We start from the raw sequence: 23,576 nt of genomic DNA, 5'->3' as shown, positions 1-23,576 counted from the left end.
CATTCTCCAACTGTGTGGAGTCATCAAGGTGACGAGTAGATTTGCTAAGAGCTGAGAACAGCAGAAGGTGGGCTGCTATTTTTTATTTTATTTTATTTACCTCTTAAATTAATAAACGGTCTCTCCTTTTTGACTGCCTTGAGTGTCTACAATATATGAATTATAATATAAAAAAAAACAAAGTAACAATGAAAACTGTAATTAATGGATTGCACTGATAATAAAGAATCAAAAATGGAATTTGCTGAATTTGACTACAGCATTTTTTTTTCTTGAAGCGAAAGCATTTTAGATTTGCTTTACTTCCGGGTGACGTATGCGGAGGCAAACAAACATTTGGAGTGACGTATGCGGAACATCATTATCTCACTCTTTGAACACAAACGCATTTTACAACTGAATCGAGTTCAAGTAAGTAACTATTACAAACTGTGTGTAATCCTCCATTTGTTCGTCTTTCGGAGTAAGTTTGCTTTTCAATGATTTGTTACGTAATCACGAGCCGTCATGTGCTTAGCTGCTAGCATAAGCTGTGAAAGTTGATGCGTTTGAACGCGTGACTTTACCCAACATTACCAGTTATCGTTTCTTATCAACCCTTGTGGCGTTTATATTTATTGAACAAAATGTCCATGCTTTAAAAAAATGTTCAGCTTGTTGAAAAAGATTTTTAATGAGGCAAAAAAAACTTTCAACAAATATGCTTCTGTTAATTTTAATACCTAAGAAATAAATGGAAGCAAACCATCTCACCACACGTATTTATTTATTAATGTAGCTGGATTTATTTATTTTTGAATTTGAAATTACTTTTGCTGTTGATGTATTTTTTTTATGTATGGTGCATTCGATCGTTTTAAATGTTTTAATGAAGTTCATTTATTTTTATAATATCCATCCATCTATGCATTTATTAAAAAAATCATTTTTCCTATATCAGTTGTTCTTTGCATTTCAAGATCTTTAGAAGAATGAAGTGCAAACTGCAATTTATTATATAGATATCCAGATTTATGTAATTTGTTTTAGGTTTGTCTCAGCAATCAGTTTGTTTTCATTGCTTGTTGCCATAGCCCCACCTTAATTTCTGTACTTCTGTGACTGGTCTAGCAGGGCTGTCACATAACATGTCAACGAAACATACAGCCAAGCCTTCGCGGAGCAACAAAAAGAGTGAACTGGAACGAAAGCGAGACGAGCGGTCAGCGCGCCGGGCCCTCGCTAAGGCCCGTAAGAATCTTCCTCAGGATGATGATGACAGAGCAGAGTTTCTCAGTTTCTCCACTCAGCTGCAGGCAATGGGGCTGAAGCTGAGAGAAGTCCCCGGTGATGGGTAAGTTGCTGAATATATAGAAGACAAAAAAATCATCTTGTTTGTTATGAATGCTTACATGCCTTTTCATGAATAATGTCTTGTGATGTGTTAAATAACCATCACCGTATTGAATAAACACATACTGATAGTGGCAATACACTGGAGCATTGAGCGACTTAGCGCCAGGGGAGCTGTTCAGGGTATAAGTGTCTTGCTGAAGGACACCACAATTGTGGGTCCGACGGGATCTTGAGGATGGGTGGTCCTGTGCTGCATCCTTTGCAATTATGTTTGTCCACCAGTGGTGGAAAGTACTTCATTATTGTACTCAAGTAGATTTTTAGGTATCTGTAATTAAAAAAAAAAATATTTGCTTGTTTTAATTTTACTCCCTGCATCTGAAAACAGAGTGGTGCCTTTCCATATTTGTTGATTGACGTTGCTTGTAAATGCATATCTCAAATCATCTTTCCCTCTGTTCCAGCCCCCCATAAAATAGCAACAAAATTGTGCATAACATATTTTTTCACACGAAAAATAGCACACTACAATGTTGTACTTCATATCAAATAAATAAATAACATGATTACAATAGAATGTTATGAGTTAAACAGTTTGTGCATCATGATGTTATGCATTCATTGTGTGGCTCCTCTTGGTGTGCACACTTTGGCCAACATGGGGCAGTATAATACATGAAGAAGACGGTCACAGCTGCTCAGTAAACTGCAGAAATATGAGTAGATTTTCATCAGACAGTTATGTGTCAATATGTAATTTATTTGTTTGATTTGACACTAAACTTGAACTAGAAATGGCAATAAACAGCTTGACGTCATTGTTGAACAACTGTTGAACAACTGCTTCCAGCATTTCCACATATGTTATTGAGATTCTTTATTCTTACTTATAGCATTTTATTCTCCTCAATAACTCCCACATAATACATCCGATTTACACTCAAACTACACTTGCTTCAAAAATTCACGCCTTCCGGGGTATTTAGCGTCTGAATCCACATTACTTACAGTACTCACACAATATAACGTTAAATATCAACTTTTTCCCATTCATTTTCAATGGGACTGACATTAAACTTTTTATAAGTTCCACTTTCCACTCCCCTTATGCTAAGGGAATTACATCTATACCAACTGACTATCATACTTCCACTTTTCCATCTAAATGAATGAAGGGTACTTTCAAATAAAATGTTTCCATATAAATTTCAACTTGCTTCAAAAATTCACACCTCCTGGGTTCAAGTGTTCTTTTTAATACTTTTTCTTTCAACTACAATTAATACTTTCTAATTTTCACATCATTTATCTTTCAATTTACTTCATAAGCATTCAGCTTTCAGCACACGCAATTTCTACAGAAATTGCACATAGTCTGGTTATAATTGGAATTGTCGTGAAGTTGGCTGCCATAATTTAGCGCTTGCAAGACAAAAAAAACTGGCTGAGCAAGAGCTCTGATTTAAAATAAAATAAAAACATCATGATTTTGTGACCCTTGTAAATCGAGGTACCTCAGCATCTGTACTTTCCTATTTCTTACTTTGTCAAAATGTTACCTGCAGGAACTGCTTGTTCAGAGCTCTCGGGGACCAGTTAGAGGGTCATTCCCGATCTCACCTGGAGCTACGTCAGGAGACCGTCCAGTATATGATGTCCCATCGACAAGACTTTGAACCCTTTGTAGAGGACGATATTCCCTTCACGGAGCACTGTAAGAAAATTACCCCGTCGTTAACACTGTCACATTTGATGTTAAGTCAGGGTTTCCCAAACTCAAGATGTGAGAGGCAGGTTACCCCATGGGCTCGTCTCCAATGAATCACAGGGCACATAGAGGAGACAAATAAGCATTTACACTCACATTCACACTGATGGGCAGTTGTTCTCAATCAAGCTTGGTACGGGCAACTGGCGGCTCGCAACCACACTCTGAGTGGACCCTTGCTTGATTCATTGTCCACAAAAATAATGCCAAAACATCATTTATTAATTTAAAAACATTGTGTGGGGTGGGGCTAGGGGGCGATTATAAACATGTTTCCTCTACTACAATGGACCACTGAATACTTATTTTTCACTTATTCGCAGATGTTTTTCATTTATTTATTTTCCCCCTTTTTTTGGGGGGGGGGGTATTCGGGGTAGGGATCCTGTAAATTGAAAGTTTATCAGTATCAATACATACGGAAATTTGCCATTCTCTGGCCAACCTAGTCCATATCCCCTGCAAATAGCACTGTATAGTTTTAAGTTGAAATATCACCATTCATCACTAGATGGCAGTCATGGCGTAGTTTCACTTTCACAGGGTCTTATACTGCCCTGTACTAGAACATGAGTAGGCCTAATAATCTTTTTGTGGATTTGGAATGACACGCAGAACAAACATAGTACTGTACTCGATAGTATTAAGAAAATTGAGTGAGTTAATTTTTTTGTGAAAAAAAGAAAGACAAAGTTCTTGCAATTAATGTTGGTTTGCTGTTCAGCAGTTTTGTGCCATCCTTGAAAGCTAATTTTTATGCACGAGAGCCCTTTGCATCGGGAGGGGGTGGGGATCACAGAATGTGGCTATTTTTGATTGTTTAAACCTTTTGTTGTTGAAGGCTGGATCTAACACACATGCTTTGAGAAATATATTAAGAATAAGAGCACATATTTTGCACATATATACATATTTTGTTCCTAATATATATATATTTTTTGGGTTTTACCAGCCATCTGGTTCGGAAGTGTGGGGCCCTTGTGACCCCTTCCATGAAGTTGACCATCACTGATTTATGCTAATATGTATGTTTTTGGAATGTGGAAGTAAGTTTGAGTACTCAGAGGAATTCCACACAAGCACAAGAGGAACATGCAAACTCCAAAGAGAACAAGCTGAAATTCAAACCCACAACTTTTGACTGTGAGGCAGATGTGGTATAAAAACCATGTTTGACATTGTGTTCCGCACTGTGACCCAAGCTGACTAAAATAGATCGAAGTAAATGCAACAAACATGAAGCAAAAACCTTTTGATAAATCATTGTGTGCCTGCGTGATGATTAGGAACATTTTACCTTTACAGTATATTTATTTTAATCGGCGACCCCCCCCCCCCCAATTATTCAACAAGTATTTCAATATTCAAGTAATAATTTGGAGCCATTTTGGGTGGCCAAATCCTCTTGATTTCAGCTTCTCAACAGAAATTATTCTCTGATTTCTGTAGTCTTTCATGAGAGAAGAAAGATTATCCTGTTGTTTACTGCAAGTAAGACATTTTCAAACTTCTGCTTTTACACTTGAAAACAGGGACAAATGCAGGTGAACTAAGACTTAACTATGCCACAAATTTGCACTGATAAGCATGGCAGCAAAACTAAGATTATTTGTTCATGTCGTGCAGTGTGTTCAGAAGGATAAAATCTTTAAAGCTATTTACACTTTTAGGAAACAAACAGAGCAGCTAAGAAACAAGTTTCAATTTCTGTGCATGTGCATTAACTGACACATAACCAATTTTGGTCCAAAATTTGGGAAACCTTGCATTTTGTGAAAAGACAACCTGTTTGTTCCTTTCATGCCTAGTATCCAACCTGGCACAGCCTGGAACTTTTGCAGGCAATGACGCAATCGTGGCTTTTGCTCGGAGTCAGCAGGTGAAAGTGGTCATCCATCAGCTGAACACGGCACTTTGGGAGGTGAGGCTATGACTGTTTTTTTTCACCCTTTTTTTTTAACAACCTGAATCAACCAATACTTATGCAAAAACAACCTTTACTCTTTTGATTTCTCATTTTTGTTTTTGCTGACAGATTAACGGCACAGAAAAGCAGATGTGTAGAGAACTACACATTGCGTACCGCTACGGGGATCATTACGACAGTGTGAGGCGTATCGGTGACAACTCAGAGAGCCGTGGTCAGCTACGCATTCAGGTATATATTGGGCGCAGGGAATGAAGTGTACTATGACTATCTTATTCATCCTGAATAGCACCAGGAGCAGTTTGACCAGTTTCAATATTTCACATTATTAATTAAATTTTTTGACTGATAATTAAGGTATCTTAAACTCGTTATTTTATCAGTCCATTTTCTATACCGCTTTCACTGAGGAGATATTATTTCAAGTATTCAACATGTATTTGAGAATGTAGATAATCCTAATTAAAGTGCTACCCCCCCCCCCCTACAATGAAATACAGTACATGTATTCTCAAAAATAAATTGTTTTGTAACAATTTAACAAGCACAAATAATACAAAGCAGACTTTGCAGACTGTCCTAGGCTTGGAAACCTCACTCCCCACTCTTACCTGATTTGCAACATAAGCAGACCAATTATCAGGTACAGTTGAGGAAGACTTTTGTCCTACCGTATTTTATTTTATTTCCGGCAGCTTTTCTAATCAATATGGAAGTAAATGTATGCATGCAGAAAAAAAACCCTGTGACATTAGTCAGTTAATCAAATTGTTTATTTGTGATGTGGGAGTAATGTCTTTTAACAACTGCCGGTATGTATGTTAAATGTTCATTTGGTTGCTTCATTGTACTGGTAAATTACATGAAAACTGACAATTGGGCTACATTTGAGCGTTTTCCCTCCTTTGCGATCAAAGTAATCAATTGAGTGATTACAGTAAACTCTGAACCGAACCAATCTGCGAATAGCAAAAATAATAGACTCCACCCTAAAATGGGTTTGTCATAGGGCCTGGTTTTAAAAAATTTAACAATCTATCGAATCGATTTTTCTCTTTGAGCCTGATATCGATTCATAAAACCATGAATCGATTATTTTAATATCACTTTTCCCCCCCATAATTTCATAAGAAAATTTGAAAGGCCTTTTTTTTGTATCTTACTGTTTTCTTGAAATGTATTGTTCACATGAATTTAAAAGTGTTTTCTTACATTGATGAAAGACCTGACTTATTGAACTTAAAGACCATTCAGAATTTTTATTTTACAATTATTTAATTCGAATTTAGGAAATATTTCCATGTCATCCTTGCTAATGTCAATGTTTGTGTAACACATAAGTGATTATCGACATGTCATCATCATTGCGCTTTTTTCCCCTTTTTTTTGTATCTGCGTGTGCTGGTGTTTGTGTGCATATTTGCGTGCGTGTGAGTGTGTGCTCATTAATTCAACTAAAACCTATTAAAAATCCCATACCGTTCACGTAAACCGAATACTTCAGAATCCCGCTAGAATCGTGAAGTTGTCAGGAGACCCGAGGAAGGATCAAAGAAAAGAAAGAAAAGTGAAATCCAGCACCAACCAGTCATCACCTACTACCCACCAGGTTACCAACCAGAATCTTTCACCAACCCCAGAAACCTCTAAATTCCAACAAATTAGGGAGACTGAGGAAAGGAAGGAAGGATAGATGAAGCAGAGTGAGATCCACTGACAACAGCCTCCACCGATTCAACGACCAGAGGAAGAAGCAGATTGTGTTTGGATTTTGTTACTTTCATTAATAAACTAAATAATTTAACCAGTTACGGCCTCTGCCAAATTTAATATGGAATTTGCCTGTGGAGTTTTTAATCATTCCCTTGATTTAAAAAATAATTGATGTTCCACAATTAATCAATATCGATTGAATTGAAGCGGATCGAAACAAATTGGGAAAAATCGAATCGAACTCTTGTGAATCAAAATCAAATCGATTGAGGAAATTAGAATCCATACCCAGCCTTAGTTTGTCGCATGTAGATGGCGGAAAAGCACTTAATACCGAAAGGACCCTAATGAACCAACACCATGCATCTAGCATGTACACACAATCATGAACCCATGTTACATAAATGACTCTATTCAATGGTCACATTTTTAAATACAAACAAACCATCGGCAGTGACGCTCATCAAAAGTATTGGCTGGCACACTAGCCTAAAAAGATTCCACCAGACGATCCCAAAGAAATACATTTTCTCCTTTAGTCAGTGAGGTGCTGATGTCGTTTTACTTGTGCCGCTCGCGGAACTTGCAGGGCCAGCAGCAGGAATTTGAGGATGGTCAGAGCGAGACAGACGAGAAAAAACTTCACCGACATCCTCGGAATATGACAATATGATACTAGCCTCCATCGAGAACCAAAGAATGCAGATTCAGAGATTACATTTGTCTCATTGGCTGCAAGGAACTTTTGCAAAGGACAGGTAATAAGAATGACAAATATGCAAGAAATAATGAGAAAGCACTTTTGATGAAGTTTGTTCTACATTACCAGGAAGGAACACTAGTGTGTTCTTCAGTTGATAAGGAGAACCCGTTCTACCTGAATGCAGCCACCATAAACCATGTAAACATGGAAGACATCTAAGTGTCTGCAACAAACATGTACTTATTTAATAGCCATCTTCCAACTAAATTCAAAGCTATAGTTGCCTGATCTTTGAATAAGGTCTTTTAGCGGACTTGTACCAGAAATTATGGAACCCGGATTGTCTTCGAAGTTTTAGCTCATGAAAGCCAGGCAATGGTCATCAATTGTACTTTATAGCTTTTAATGACCTGCTGATAAAAAGAAGTTTGATGGTTCTGGTGGGTAAGCGGACAGTTCTGCATATTCATGAAGACGTCATTCTTAGGGTCCAGCCCTGTAAAATGGGACACAGAAAAGGTTTGGGGGCGCGCGCCATTTTGGAATTCCTCAAATCGAAGCTTGGTATCAAAATAAAAACTGATTTTTGTTACCGGTGACATTTTAGAGTCTTGTCAATCAAATTAGAGGCACAAGATGGGTGGGGCCAGACGACTGATTGTTTAAAGGTCTCATTTTATTCAACTTTTCCACATACTTAAAATAGTTCTAAAATGTGTAAAAGATATGTTTGTGACATGCATTCGTTAAAATTGACTTGATCTAACATTTTTGCTGTCCTTAAATCAGCCGAAAAACGCTCTGTTCAAAACAGCCTGTTTTAGGGGTGTGTCCTATTGATGTAAATAGTTGCACCACGCCTAGGCCATACCCTTCTCTCTCGACGGGGCTGTGATTTCGGCTCCGGTAGCCGTATGCTAATGTTGTGAATGGAAACGACTCTGCGGCATTGGCAAGTAAAGCAGCGTGGTACAACCGTACCATTTTGAGCCAGACAGACATGTTTTTTTTAAACATTTGAGAACTATTTTAATATGTGGAAAAGTGGCATAACGTTTTACCGTAAATAAAATTAGCATAACGTTACTAAGGACAGTATGTTGTAGTGTTATTTTGCCGTAACCGGCAACTCTCCTGCAAGCGTTATTTTGCTGTGAAAGTCTCTGATTTGCTGTGAATGTTTCTAAGCATTTATAACCGGTTATGAGTAACACAACACTTAGCGGCCGGTTAGCATCACAAACTCACGTCAACTAGGTGGCGAGTTGCCAGTCACGGCAAAAAAAACACAACGGATTGTATCAAAGCTTTATCATATCTGACCTCTTGTAACCAAACACGACAAATGTAACTCCCACTTTAGGCACTAAAAATACACCGGTAATATGGTAGAAGGTATGATATGGCACATCTCTAATTGAAAGGATAGGAAGGAAGGCTAAAGCCAAATAAGATGTTAAACTTACATCTTTCGCGTTTGCAGTCATGTCACACACCGTTGGGACCGATCCATTATGGTTGCAAATCCAGCTCTGAACAGGCTTTCACTAACAAAACAGTTCTTTGAGAAATGCTGTCGGTACACGTCCTTCAAAAAAAAAATTTTGATCCACTGTCTTCTCAAAGACTCGAAGGAAGCAACCACTTTTTCCTGATCGTTGTTTCCCCAATTGTTCTCCATGGAGCGTATGTGAGCAGGTAAAAAAAGCTTCTTGAATTTCTGTGGGTGCGACAAACCTTTACCAGAGGTGGTGCCACTAACCCGAGGGGGCGGGGTCGAGTGCACTTCCGTGTCTTGTTGACGTCACCAAGTCACGGAAGTTTAATCTACCCGTTTGAAGCACACATTTTAGAAAGGAGGAGAAAGCTAAAGAGGTCGCAGACTGACTTTTTTCATACCTGGTTGGATTGTAGACAGGCCGAGGATGCATATTATTGACGGAAAACCCCACTTAAGTGCATTTTCTTACTGTGAGACCTTTAACATTCAACATTTTCCAGCCTTTCCCTGTGCTGCGAGACACATTAGCGACTTCAAACCAAATGTTTCTGTCATTGTCAGGTGTCCAACAAGCAGAGAAAAGAGGACAAGCGACAAGAGAAGAAGCGGCGTCAAGAGGAACGAAATCGACACAAAGTCCTCAACAACAGAGGGGACCAGAACCAGAATCTACCGGAGGCTGTCACTTTAATACCAGCCCTTAACACACTCAGTATATGAGTCTGCCACATGGACAAAGACAAATGACTGCTGCCAGGTGAAGGAGGATTTCCCACAGGAATTTGTACAAATTTAACTCAACAGTCCCAGAGGGTGACTTTGCGACAAACATTAAGTGCCTGCAAACTCGGGACAGACCTCATCTTGAGTGTTCTTGCGTTCACGTCAAGTTCAATACCTGATTTGCAGGTGTGTGGTTAACATACAATTATTTCATGAAGCATTTTTTCGTTCATTTTGCCACTGACTTAATTCACTTTGATTTTCCTGACCAAAGGAAGAAAAACGAGTCAGACCACAAACTGTTATGCACCCCGTTGACAAGGACTTGTACTCTAAATGCAGATTCCACATAATCATTTGTCATCCATTATTTATTTATTCATCCATCTCATTTTTGGCATTCATAGAGATATAAAAGCATTGCTTAATTGGTTGCCAAATGTTGTAAAAATAACCAAACTATATAAATAACTACCAAGGTTGGCCGTTAACAAAAATAAAATAAAAGCAGTTTGTTGTTCAATGCTTTATTAGGCTACATACTGGTTAATGTGACTTTTTTCTTCCAGTTTGTCCATCTGTGAAGGTTAGGTAACCCTTAAGTGGACTGACTTCATGGTTGGCAATGTGGTCAGATGGGAGTTAAAAAAAAAAAAACTTAAAATCCATATATGAAGCTCTTCATTGCTTATGAAAATGCTTAAATCCCACTTTGGCCTCAATTTAACTGTTCTCAAAACGGAGCTGAATGGCAGAAGTCACAAAAAGGTTTTGTGTTTTTCATTTCTAAGTACATCCACTTCTATGCCTCTCTGCATTATGCATGGAAACAGTTAAAAGGAAAGGACTGTAATGACAAGTTTGCTCTATATCATTTATTTGGTTGTTACTAACGTAACTATGAGATTATTTTTTCCAAAATCATTTCCAGTTTAATACAGTTTGTAGAAACTTTATTTGGACGTACGCCGCCATTGTTATTTACGTCGCAACGCATTCAGAGTGCGTAGTGACGCTCTCTGCCGCGAGCAATATGAAATTCCTATAAAGAAAGCAAGGTAAGCCTCCGTTCAAAACTCTTGAATGCATCTGATGAATGACGAGAGCACGGTGCAGGGGAGGGTGACTCTCCCGATCGCATGTTTGAGGCTTACCTTGTTTTTGTTTTGTTTTAATAGGCGTTTCACATTGCTCGGCAGAGAGCGAACCGCCATTCTAAGTCACTACGCACTGAATGCGTTGCGACGTAAATAACAATGGTGGCGTACGTCCAAATTAAGTTTCTACAAAATGTATTAAACTGGAAATTCTTTTTGAAAAATTAATCTCATAGTTGTTAGCAACAACCAAATAAATAATATAGAGCAAACCTGTCACTACAATCGGGATTCCTTTTATTTCAATTGCATAAGGCCCACCAGCCCAACATTGGAGTTTTGCGACAGTGGAGCTGTAACTGCACGGTTGTCACGTGTAATGGAACGGAGGACACAGAGCCCCCTTGAGATGATGCAGCATAACTCACTTAGCCTATTATTCCGGAAACATAACCTAATTAGACACTATTGACTCTTAGCGGAACCATGCCAGCTTCACGTCATTGGAGATAAGAGTCATTGGACTGGGAGGTGACGTTAAACCATGTCGCCCCTTTCAGCTAATCTAATTGGACACCAGCACGGAACACTGACCAAGAATAGCGAGCTGAGTCTGGTTACGGTCAAATACATCCAGACATTTTGGAATGTCAGGAAAATGGAACATAAAATATAGATAGACATTCTATAGCAACAACATTGTCAAACGTTCTAAGAATTGCTCACCACTATATTTATAAAAAAAAAATCCTTCTCCGCTCTGAATAATTTATTGAACGCCTAATTTTGACATTTAATGGTTGCTAATCCAGTTCCGTAACTCATTCACTCCCAGCCATTTTCACTGAAGCAATCCCCCTCACTCCTGGCTGTTTTACTGGATTTTGACTGATTTTGCAAGGCCCACAGAATATTGTGTTCAATTGCTATAAAATCATGGAACCTACCAAAATAATTATTAGTGTCTCTTCTTTCATCAGGAAAAAGGTTTTTGTTTCCGTTTTGCAGCAATTGGCATTAGAATATAGCTAAGTTTCATCATTATTCACAAATCTATTTAGAATTGTGAGTAAATTAGCTTATTTTCAACATGGCCCTGGTTGATCATTTGCTCTGCTGCCACCTGCTGGCTGTTTGTGTAATAACTACCATTTCTTTAACCGTTCTTTGCAGTTCAGAGGCTGCATCAGAGCCTTCTGTATGCTCTAGCATAAAAAACAAACATAAATACGCCTTTGGGGCACTTAAAACATTTAAAATAAAATGTATTTATACGTTTTTGGGAGCAAATGAGTTAACGTGAAATGCACGTTTCTTGAAAAATATGTTTTCTAAGTTTTGAAAAATGAATAAGCATATTTAGATTTCTATAAAAGTGGGTTAATGAGCATTGGTTATCTCTTTGCATTTTGTTTTGTGAACTCATTTCAGTATAATATTCAGGAATAAGGCTGCTAATTGTCTACATTGCTGCCTGTTGCCCAAAGAAAAACATGCTAGGAATTTTTGCTATGTTTTTCTTTTTTAGAAATTACATTTCCATGGCTTCCAATTGGCTTAGCAATTATGTTTTAATTTGTTTTATATTTTATTTACCTAAGCACAATAAAATAACTGTTACCAGGCTCAGGCTTGCTGATCACCATAATGAAAAAAGTCCACTTTAGGAAATAAACGTTGACTTTATTAAAAGGCCATAAAAACAGAAGTTAATGAAGAGAGCTGCTGGTAAACGGCCAAGTGACAGGAAACGACCAAACACAGGTTCAGCGTCATCATTCATATCTGCTCTTGGCTGGAAATATAAAGTCATTCAGCATCGTTAACTTCCCTCCTCAGTCTGTTCTCAAAGATTCACCTTTCCAAAGGTTGGCTCCTCTAAGTTTGACTTTCTTTTGCCATTATAAAACAACTGCGACTTGTCTGACAAAGAATCAATAAGTATCGTGGGAGAAAGTCAGAAATCCTGCCTAATGTTCTCCTTGTTCTCGTCTCCCTGCTGCTGCCTGAGCTGGCCCACTTCATTTTCCAGATGTATGATGGCTCGCTCGATCTCGTAGTTCTTGCTGACCAGCGACACCCAACTGTTGGGGGACAAGATGTGGCAAATCTTAGCCTTCTGGATACGAACAAATGAAACTCAATGAAATGCATGCGGCTCGTCACGCGACATACTTTGACTCCAGCTCTCGCAGTTTGGCTCCTCCGGCTAACTGGTCATTTTTACGCTGCCAATTCAAATCTTGAATTTTTTTCCTATTTGTGACAGAAGTCAAATTAACTGATTAACGTGTTCATTTGACTTCACTGTGACAGAACCTTCTTAGGCGACAGTTCACCTGAATTTCTGAAGTTCCTTTTGAGCCATCTCGATCATGAAGGCCAGGGTACTGGAGGAGGAAGAATGAATTCCTTTTAGGTCAAACTCCAAATTTTTCTAACGGGGAAAAAGTAACCTTCACATACTCGTTGTAGACTTTCCACGCGTTTGTTCCATACTGTGACATGAGCTCCAGGTTCTCGATGCGGACCGCCTGGTGCTCTAGCTGGGCCATGGAGTTGTTCACACACTCCTGCCAAGCTGTAATGTCGTTCTTCTGACCTGAAGAGGGCGCTGGCAGCTCATACCTAGAGGAAAGACGACGTCATATGATGAAATCAAATTTAAAGATGCATCCGTTTTCTTCCGCTTACGCTATTTGGAGTAATGGGGACAGGGAGTTAAATATGGCAGCTCATCAAACTGCATCGACAAATTCTTTCCAGATAGATCTCATAGACAGAACCGCTGACAAAGGGGCAGCCTTGGTAGTCTCCATTGTGAACCTACTACTAAAGATTTAAAAAAACAAAGCATGCAAGGTACTTTGTCTTCAACGATTTACTTTAGGTATTCTTTATATAAGTACCCCCCCCCCCCCCCCCCCCCACACACACACACACACAACAGTGCAGAACTGACCTCTTCATGCTCAGGAGCTCAATGGGTTGTCGTGCTGCTAGGCGATCAAATTCATTTTTCATAGTTTTAGTCTGGAGGATGACAAGAGGCAAGGTTTAGATTTTTGTCACTGCGGGACCTCTAAAGGGAATTTTAGGGATGTAGTGTGTTTGTCACCTCAAAAGCAGAAAAGTCAGGAGTAGGTAGGTAGCTCAAGTAGTTCTTGGTTGGTCTGTATCTTCTGGTCTCCTCCTCCACTAATGCTGCCGCCTGAGAATCAGATCACATTTTTGATTAAATTAGAGGGAGATAGATGGCTTAGGATACTACCCGTCTTCCCCAACAAACAATGCCATCCTGAAGTCCATTAGTCCAAAGAGACTCACTGGAAAAAAAAACAATACTATTTTTCAATAATGAGATTCGCTTTTTTTTTCTCTGCTAAGAAGAAATACAGCCATTAAAAACCTTTTTTTTTGTGGAAAAGCATATGGAGATTTTATTTTAGGCAGTGGTTATTTTGCCGCGACCGGCAACTCTCCTGCTAGTGTTATTTTGTTGTGAATAGCTCTGATTGGTCAATCGTCGTACACCATCTCGTCAAGACAGACACGCCTCGCTAAACACAAGACATGGCAATGTCAGTTCCAATTGCATAACTGTTCAATTATTCAGTAGATGTGAAAAAAAAACCCGGTTCATTTACAACAAAATAAATTTTAAACATAGTAAATAAATAAATAAATATTACATAGCGGTATTTGAACCTGTGACGCTAATAGCCGTAGCACAGATTTCAAAATCCTTTCAAAACTCTGCTACTGGTCTCTTAATGGTTTGTGTCCAGGATAGATATTTAAAAAAAAAAAATGCTGATTGAATATATAAACCCCAAAGGGCTATGATATCTGCAGACTTGGGTCAATTAGTGGAACACAGAATTCAAAGTAAACATGGTGAAACTGCATTTAGCTGTTATGCTGCACACACATGGAATAAACTGTCAACAGAAGTAAAGTCAGCCCAGAGTGTAAATGCTGTTACAGCCTGGCACCAGCTCGTAGTGGTACACATTTATAGGCGCTGAATTTATACTTCATAATAATAATTTACACAGTTATTGTGCAATTCACAACAAAATAATGTTAAGACACTGGCTAATTGCCGGTAAAGGCAAAACAACCACTTCATTTATTTTAAGGTCATATGGCTCAGCCTCGGTCCAATCTAACCTGCTTTCAAAATTCTAATTCAGATACAACGACCGTTAGTATTATATTGAACTGATCGATATGATCGAAAGATATGCAGCACACTAATAAAACTAAACGAATAATACCCACAGTATTTTAGCACACCCTATCCAGCTTGTTTTCCATGTCTCCCCAGCCAAAGGCAGCCTTTGGAAAACAAGCTGGATAGGGGTACTCGAGGACCAGGGTTGAGAACCACTGTTTTAGCACATGTTCAGCTTTAGCATAATTGCTCTCCGATTACAATACGCTTTACTCACAGCTTCTCTGACACCGGCAGCATCGTAACCTTGGTCAAAATATGGTAATGCATCAACAAACACTTCACCCGCAACTGAGGCAGTCCCAGACATGTTAATCTAGATAAAATAATTCCAATTCGCAATCGTAATCTCCTGTTAAACTGAGCCGCTTTTTTTTTTTACGTGTATTTATTTCCGGTTATTTCTTCTTCGCGTTAGAGGAACTGCTTTTAAGTTACAATGACTGCTCTCTAGCGGCGGGGGTGCTTTTAATCAGAAACTACCTAAAAAAAACAACAGAAACTCAAGAATAGTAAACTAATGTGCTTTATTATTTAAATCCCTCAAACTCAAACAGAACTGTGAGGGGGATGTGCAGTCCAACGTGCGCCCTTTCCATCCAACCACCCACTTCTACTATTTCAACTTGGCAACATATCTTACAATAGTCTTCCTTAAACGTGCACTATGCACATTACACACATCACAGTAGATTTCACTCTAAAATATTATTTGGTCCCAGCCTAGAGTAAAACTGACACTTTTTACATTTACTCTGAATATTTTAGTCTCTTCCAACTGTAAATTTAAAATTTTCTCAGTTTAGACTAGGACCAAATGCTTTTTAGAGTAAAATGCACTCTATGAACTTGACTGTTGAAATTGCTCTATTTTTATTCATTTTAAATACACTTAGCATAAAACAATATAGTGGTATAATAATTTATTTGTTTAATATTTAAAACATAAGTTCCACCGGCTAATATGACATAAAAATATATAATTTATTTAATGGGGCACCCCCCGTAGGCTGCATTGTGCAGTCAGACCTACTTCAAATCGTATTATTTTACTTTACTTTACACAGCAATGAAGTGTTATTTACTTTACAGTCCTCTCATTTGACTTTCACTTCCCACAATTTCCTCCTCTGTGAGTCTCAAGTGAACCGATGCATCATAATAGCGCTTCATTTTGGTCGTGAACAATGGCATGCTGAGCAACAAGGTATGATCGGAACATGAAACACCTATTGCAAAACACTACGAAAAATCCTAGCGGCGGGGTAACAACATGGCGTCCATATGTCATGTGACTAGCAGTTCAACTTTTTATCAAGAGTTATAATTGAAAATACACATATAATTGATTTTAATTATAAGCCTGTACAACGTGAATGGGCTTTAAATAATATTATTATCGATTTTAACTCTTGATAAAACAGGGCCCATAATGTGGAAATTAGTTATTGTATAGTAGGGCTGGGTGGATTTTGTGTTGTAAATAAAAGTTCTAAATATTGCACATCCACAATTGAAAGCCATTGATCAAATTTAAAAGAAAAGATGACATTTGGTTGTCAGTTACACTGAAATCACGTTTAAATAAAAAAATTAGGACCATATATTCATTATGACAAACAAATTACAGAGGAACCTGTTAAGATACAGTTATTGGTACCATGAAAAATTGGCTTTATTATCAAGTATCTTGCTTGCTATATCAGGAGCCAAAGACAGGAGATAAAGCAAATACATGTAATCAGATCTCTTATTTGAACATATTATGTGTTATGTATGAACACACTTATACATTTCCAGCATTCACATCGTTGAAAATCAAAATGTATGTACAGAGAAAAGCCTGTATCATGCATGCAGTGTATTCTTTATATTATCAGCTTGTCAATAACCTTAAAGGTTAAAAAATATCAAATAAACTGTACACCTAGTTTGTGAAAGAAAGTTATTTTGCGTACACAACGATAGGCCTGCTCGTGCGCTACACGCTTGGGCGCACGCCCCGCCCTGTCACCGAGGGTAACAACATGGCGTCCGTGTTTTCAGTTTGCCAGGAGCGCCTTCTAGTGGTAATACGGAGCACTGCACTGACCTATTTTACAGATTCGTCCAATCGTCACTCCATGTTACTGTTTTTGTGATTTGGCGTCATTATACCGCGAGCATGATGTAGGTGCATGACGTTAAAAATGACGCTACACGTAATGGCGACGTACGTCTGTTTGAAATGTCATACATGGATTAAGAGCGACAGAAAAACGGAAGCTCACGAGGCTCTCGCTCTGACGTCATGACGCACGGACGTAGCTGTGGCTTGGTAAGTCACGTCGGACGTCCAAGCGGTTCAAAGAGGAAGGAAGATGGCGGATAACAAAGGCGTCGATGGTATGGAACCGTCGCCAAACCCGGAGCCTCCTCCTTCGGCGCAAGAAAACGTGCAGGAGGGGACCCAACCCGAAACTGCGCCTGCGGTCAATGAAGGCGAAACAAAGGAAGTGGAAGACACCGAGCCGCTTGTTGCCACTAACGAGGCGGCGACAGCCACCGGCGAGGGAGGCGTTGAGGTTAGCATCAGCAATGTTAGCGGCAGCAGCGCCGCTAGCCCTATGGATACCAGCCCAAACAACGCCGAGCCGAGTCCGGCGGAAGCCCCCGCTGCTGGCGATTCCGCTGTCAGTGGACTCGTCTCACAAATGTCCCCACCACCCACCGCCCCGGCGACTACGCCGGCACAGACTCCCATTAATTTATTGGATACGTGCGCAGTATGTAAACAAAGTCTTCAGAGCCGAGAATGCGAACCAAAGCTTCTACCTTGCTTGCACTCGTTTTGCCTGAAATGTATCCCGCAACCAGACAGGCAGATCAGCATGCAGGTGCCTGGACCACACGGGCAAGCCACCACACATATTGGTGAGTTTTTCATTTATTGCACCGCGCGCGAAGTCAAACGGGCTGCTGCTTTGATGTATAGTAATCTACATCACTGTGTTTATTCTTCAACTAGTTGTTGTCATGGTAGCTTTGATCTTGACCACTGAAGTATGGTAACGAATGACAGTTCGTCGTCGTTAGACCTATTTTACGGGGCTCAAGCCTAAAACCTTAAATATATATAGTATACAGAAAAAAATTGAACTAAATATTCAGGCACATAACCTCATTATTACATAAATCAAATCATAATTCTGTTGGTTTCCTTTTACTTCGAAGTGTAAGGTCGTCCAAGCTTCTCGTGTGTTTTGTTTTGTTTTATTCATTTTCCCCTTTCGGACGCATTATTACAGGTTACATCGATCACATCATATAATTTGCATCATTGACACCCGAAAGAAGGGATGACGGGTAGAAGCAATAGCTTATTAGTAACCCGTCCCCATCGGGTTTACTACACGCTAGGGCTCGGCAATAAATCGAATTAATTTGATACATCGCCATTTAAAAAATCGAATTGTTGAAAATTTGCTAAATAGTGGAATCGAGTTTTGTCTTTTGGATTATTAAAAGCTGTTTTCTTTATGTTCTGTTACACCCAAATATTTTTGTGAGCTGTAATTTTGTGGCAGAATGCTGGATGGGTGGTTTACAAGACATGTTTACAATAGCTACCAACGACTTAATTGTGGCATTTAAGCACAAACTATGATTCTGTTACACCCAAATATTTTTGTGAGCTGTCATTTTGTAGCAGAATGCTGGATGGGTGGTTTACAAGACATGTTTACAATAGCTACCAACGACTTAATTGTGGCATTTAAGCACAAACTATGAATGCTAAGTTTATGATAAAACTGATTCAGAATCAGTATACATTATTGTTGTCTGAACATTTTGCACAGGAATTATTTTTGAAGAAATTAAACCTTTAAATAAATGTTTGCTGGGTTTATTAAATTAAAATCGTAATCGTCCTGAATGATTGCAAAAATCAACATTTCATTTTTTGGCTAAATTAGGGTCAACGTTTTGTACTTGGAAAAAATAAAACTTGAAACTGAAAATTGTTGTGTTGATCTTGAATTATGCAAAATATAAAAGGGTATTTAAAATAAAAATAAGCATGTGAAACGTTTTTTAATTATGATTCACTTCGGTCATTCTTCCAATTAATTATTTATTTTCACTTTTTGCTTCTATATATATTTTGACATTTGAGGTCTAATTTTTTTCAGTTGCATATTTTTTCTTTTTGGATTCAGATCTTATTTTTTAGAGTTTCACGACGGGTTTTTTCTACTTTCAAAATCGTTTTTCACTTTCAAATCTTTCTTTTCACTTTCAAATCTTTCTTTTCACTTTCAAATCTTTTTTTCTTTTCTTTCAGTTTCAGACTTTTGACCCGAATGTTACGTGGAGGCATGGTGTCAACTGAGCGGGCGTGAAATCATGAGTGACGGCTGCACAAAAGTGCTTTGTAACCACCCCCCAGTGATAGTGCCTTCAGGGAACGTAGGAATTAAAATAACTCTTAACTCAACACTTATATACACCATATTAGTGTGATTGGCAGCATATGAATTTATGCCAGTGACAAAATTCCATTTAAAAACCTGTTTTAGACAGTACTGAGCACCAATTGCGGTCTTTGAGGGATTGATTATTCCAGATTTTGCTCAGTGTATACTTTTCAGCTTTGACAAAGTCGGCATTTAGAAGATGTCACCCCATAAATGTTTTGTCACAAAACGACCCCTTACTGTTTGTTATGATTTAGCATGTCACACCCGTGCATTAGGTTCAGCAAGTTGCCCTGACAATGACCAGGTGGGCGGCATTCTTGCAAGCAAGCGGAAGACTACGCTGCGTTCAATTTGCCAAGTAGACGTCGGACATATCAGGGACTTAAACGTGGCTGTTGTACGGCAAAATCTGACATAATCACTCGCTCAAAGACTGCAATTGGTGCGCAATACTGTCTAAAACAGTTTTTTAAATGGAATTTTGTCACTGGCATCAATTCATATGCTGCCAATCACACGAATATGGTGTATATAAGTGTTGAGTTAAGAGTTCTTTTAATTCCTATGTTCCCTGAAGGCACTGTCACTGGGGGGTGGTTACAAAGCACTTTTGTGCAGCTATCACTCATGATTCCACTCCCCGCTCAGTTGACACATGCCTCCACTATTCGGGTCAAAAGTCTGAAACTGAAAATAAAATATTTGAAAGTGTGTGTGTGTGGGGTTGGGGGGTGGGGTGGGGGGGAGAGGTTGAAACTCTAAAAAAATAAGATCTGAACCTGAAAAGAAAAAACATGCAACTGAAAAAAATAAAATGTCAAAATACATATGGAAGCAAAAAGTGAAAATAAATAATTGATTCAAAGGAATGACCGAAGTGAATCAAAAAGATTTTTGACCCGAAAAAACGTTTTGCAAGCTTATTTTTATTTTGAATACCTTTTTAAATCTAGCAAGATTAACACAACAATTTTCAGTTTCAAGTTTTATTTTTTCCAAGTACAAAACTTTTGACCCTAATTTAACTCCATACATCTCGCATCAGTCATATTCATTGATTATGAAGGTCATTGATTCATATCGTTATCAATCCCAGACTTAAGTCTGCACATTCCTCGCTCAGTTCATCTTGAGTAATGTCCGTGTATAAGTTGCAGCTCGTACCAAACATTTGGAATTGGTAAATCGGTCCCCGGACGCCACCAACAAGCCCACCCAACCAGGCGAGCAGCCAAGGCGAGCGCGTGCTCGTTCACCAGTAGCGCCTTCGCTGACCTTGGATCAGCGTTCACACACGTTGTGGCTTCCAGAAGAGTAGATGGGCTTGCATTCTGCCCATTGCGTCCACAGCAATGTTCACTCCATTCTGATCAGTTCAGCCACCACTGTTGCCAGCATCCGATGATGCTTAGATCTTGATACTCCTGAGCGCTCACCAAGGCCAGCCCACCCGGCGGAGTAGCCCCCGCAAGCCGCATCCCGGAACAATGTTCACCAACCCCATTGTAACTATTTACAGCAAAATACATTGCAGCCACAATACAACCTTATCACAACAGCCTTGCATGTTACATCAAATGTCCAAACAGAAATACAGCCAGACAATGTTTACATTCTTACAGGAACAGCAATACATGTTATCAATGCAGGTGTATAAACAAGTTAACCATGGCAAGTCATCATATGCTATATTTACATTATTCAAATCATAACAGCTCCAGTTTTGGGTTAACTAGTAATATGTTACAATAATTTCATTTGGGTAAAACATAATCCACAATTTAATGATGTGAGTTACTGATTGCAGTTATTGTCTCTCAAATGCCGCCAATTCTTCCACCGCGGGACTGCATTGCCCCCGGTGTCTCCGAAATTCCACCCGAGCGTTGTGGCCAGCGTGGGTCTGCGTGAACCATGGGGCGGGTGGCAGGTGGCGCGCTGAACCCGTGACAAACAAGGGAACACTGTGATCAATTTATAGATTCGGGATTAATCTGTATTGAATCGAATCGTGACCTATGAATCGTGATACAGATCGAATCGCCAGGTACTAGGCAATTCACACGCCTACTGTCTACATGTTTTGGTCATTATTTTGCGTTTGGTGCCATCTTAAGGTTAAAGACTGATATAAACACAATTTGGCTGTTTATCCTCTCATTACACAAGACGATACGCACTACGTCACTTGTTCTGCATGACGGAGACGCACCCACCAGCTCATTCTCGTACATGCCTTCGTAGACGGCTTCTTAGTGAATTGCTGCTGTCAATCACAGCCAGACCACGCCCAACCCTCTCCCCGTTCGCAACCCAGCGGTCCTCCAGGCAACACCCCTTTGAGCGCCGATTTCAAATCTTAGTGAGTGGTGGAGCAAGAGTCTGACTTCCTGTTGAGTAATCCTTTAGTTAATTGTCACCCCCTTAGTCAGTTGCAGATGATTAACACCACACTTGGATTTTGGCTGCTGTCTCTGTAGCGCCTGTGACACTGAAGCCTGAACATTTCTGGGTCAATTCCACACCCGATTTAAAAGGAACCCTGACTATAATGACAAGTTTGCTCCATATGATTTATTTGATTGTTACTAACATATCTATGAGATTAATTTTTCCAAAATCATTTCCAGTTTATTACATTTTGTAGACATTTTATTTGTACGTACGTACATACGCCGCCATTGTTGTTTAGGTCGCAACGCATTCAGTGCGTAGTGACTGAAGAGAATCTTCTGTTTTAATTTTTATTATAACTGACCAATTATGTTGTGTCCTGTTAACATTTTACTGTTTCAATTTAAATTTTAACTGTTTTGATTTTAGTTATAGCTGTGTAGATTTTAGAGATAACTATGTTAACTCAGTAAAGCTTCAGTGAAGATTCTTCCTTCCTCTTATCAGGTCATCAGGGCTAAGATCTAAAGGACAGATCTGGGGTTGAACTAAAATATGATGCTGTCAAAGTCTTATCTGCTTTCTCATGTCTCCCTTCCATTATTCACAGGACTGGGGGATTAAGGGAGGGGGGAGCTGTATCCTGTTGGAGGCTTGTACTACTTTTTCAATATTGTATAAGAATGCTGTGAGTTTGCTGTAAAGACACACACTGAGGGAAATCACTGATTGAGTGAGCTTGGCTGTGTCTCAGAAATGTCTGCTAATAAAACCTTCGAAGAAAAAACTGTTCACAGATCTCAACTCTGATTCTGAAAACAATTTTACGAACACGCAGAAAACATAGATCGTTTTCTAACAGTTCACATTAGACAATCAGTTATGATGGTTACATTTAGGGTAAGGGGCTAGGAAATGCATTATGTCAATGCCATGTCCCCACTAGGAATTGTGTGTGTGCGTGTGTGCATGCGCGTGCATAAGTGCGCTCAATCATTCAGGGAACTAAGCAGATGGCACTTCCACAAACTGGCTGTAGGCTGCTCAAACCGGTTTTGACTGGCTCAAACCACCTTACTCCGGTTGTTGGTTAAGATGGCGGATCATGGACCGGGTTATTGGCTTTTACTTTCAAAACATCACGAGGTTTAATCTCGTGGTTTAATTGAGTAGCAACTCTACAGTCAATCCTAATGGAATTATTGGCATGCTGATGTAATTTGTGCATTGCTTAATGTAATTAACAATCCCAGTTGGCGTAATTTACCATGTTAGATTAAATTACCTACGAGTAACCTTACCCAAGCATACCAAGATTGAAACCTCATTCAAACTTCCATGTAGCACATTTATTACACAAGGGAAGTGAATGTGCTGCACACGAGTACAATAAAGGAATTCACAAACAAAACAAGCAAAGCAAAAAATAAAAAACAAGTAGCCTATAAAATTGCTAACATGAAGTGACATTTAAACATTTATAAAAAAAAGTCAGACATTCCAAAGCAAAGAAATAAACAGTAGCTTTTTAACATTGCATTATAAGAACATACAGGAGGTCTCCAAAATACAAACACAGGGTCCCAAGAGAATGTTGGAAAGCTGAATTGTTCGTAATTCATTACATATTCAATTTCAATCTATAATTGCCATTTAAGGTAATTAAAAAAAAAAAATACTGTAGTGCAGTGCCGATGAAATGGAGACGTAGAAAAGCT

General features: G+C 39.0%; 3 protein-coding genes across 7 annotated transcripts in view; 2 read left to right on the top strand and 1 right to left on the bottom strand.

Annotated features, from left to right (window-relative positions):
* Positions 1-318: 318 nt before the first annotated feature.
* Positions 319-10,208, top strand: otud3 (OTU deubiquitinase 3). 2 transcript variants are annotated; one of them, XM_086067496.1, is made up of 6 exons: positions 319-411; positions 1,114-1,333; positions 2,901-3,049; positions 4,912-5,024; positions 5,139-5,261; positions 9,509-10,208. In XM_086067496.1, the coding sequence occupies exons 2-6, from the start codon at positions 1,128-1,130 to the stop codon at positions 9,665-9,667; spliced, it is 750 nt and encodes a 249-aa protein (XP_085923622.1). In that variant the 5' UTR covers positions 319-411; positions 1,114-1,127; the 3' UTR covers positions 9,668-10,208. The 2 variants fall into 2 exon arrangements, with proteins under 2 accessions (XP_085923622.1, XP_085923623.1); XM_086067497.1 differs by having other exon boundaries at positions 1,111-1,333.
* Positions 10,209-12,429: 2,221 nt separating this feature from the next.
* Positions 12,430-15,413, bottom strand: bcas2 (BCAS2 pre-mRNA processing factor). The gene is made up of 7 exons (XM_086067498.1): positions 15,222-15,413; positions 13,886-13,978; positions 13,730-13,800; positions 13,234-13,395; positions 13,107-13,157; positions 12,943-13,023; positions 12,430-12,851 (listed from the first exon to the last, which is right to left on the bottom strand). The coding sequence occupies exons 1-7, from the start codon at positions 15,312-15,314 to the stop codon at positions 12,725-12,727; spliced, it is 678 nt and encodes a 225-aa protein (XP_085923624.1). The 5' UTR covers positions 15,315-15,413; the 3' UTR covers positions 12,430-12,724.
* A 1,891-nt stretch (positions 15,414-17,304) lies between these two features.
* Positions 17,305-23,576, top strand: part of trim33 (tripartite motif containing 33) — a 33,719-nt gene continuing 27,447 nt past the window's right edge. For 2 of the 4 annotated variants that reach the window (XM_086067492.1, XM_086067491.1), the window contains exon 1: positions 17,305-17,917. In XM_086067492.1, coding sequence (XP_085923618.1) covers positions 17,365-17,917 — 553 coding nt within the window. In that variant the 5' untranslated portion in view covers positions 17,305-17,364. The remainder of the gene's footprint in view (positions 17,918-23,576) is intronic. The other 2 variants (XM_086067495.1, XM_086067493.1) reach the window with 1 other exon arrangement.

Source organism: Leptonotus elevatus, chromosome 2, assembly GCF_054856555.1.
Source record: "Leptonotus elevatus isolate MCC_2025b chromosome 2, RoL_Lele_1.0, whole genome shotgun sequence".
Classification (NCBI taxonomy): Eukaryota; Metazoa; Chordata; class Actinopteri; order Syngnathiformes; family Syngnathidae; genus Leptonotus; species Leptonotus elevatus.
Note: the sequence above shows the minus strand (reverse complement) of the source record. Positions and strands in the feature narration are given on the sequence as shown.

Bases quoted from the DNA above. Each gene is read 5' to 3' on its own strand.
- otud3 (XM_086067496.1), top strand. From the start codon at position 1,128: ATGTCAACGAAACATACAGCCAAGCCTTCGCGGAGCAACAAAAAGAGT. The intron at 3,050-4,911 runs GTAAGAAAATTA...TTTCATGCCTAG, and splicing joins TATTCCCTTCACGGAGCACT to TATCCAACCTGGCACAGCCT. The intron at 5,262-9,508 runs GTATATATTGGG...TGTCATTGTCAG, and splicing joins GTGGTCAGCTACGCATTCAG to GTGTCCAACAAGCAGAGAAA.
- bcas2 (XM_086067498.1), bottom strand. From the start codon at position 15,314: ATGTCTGGGACTGCCTCAGTTGCGGGTGAAGTGTTTGTTGATGCATTA. The intron at 13,979-15,221 runs GTGAGTAAAGCG...TCTGATTCTCAG, and splicing joins CTGCCGGTGTCAGAGAAGCT to GCGGCAGCATTAGTGGAGGA. The intron at 13,024-13,106 runs GTGAACTGTCGC...TGTCACAAATAG, and splicing joins AAGGAACTTCAGAAATTCAG to GAAAAAAATTCAAGATTTGA.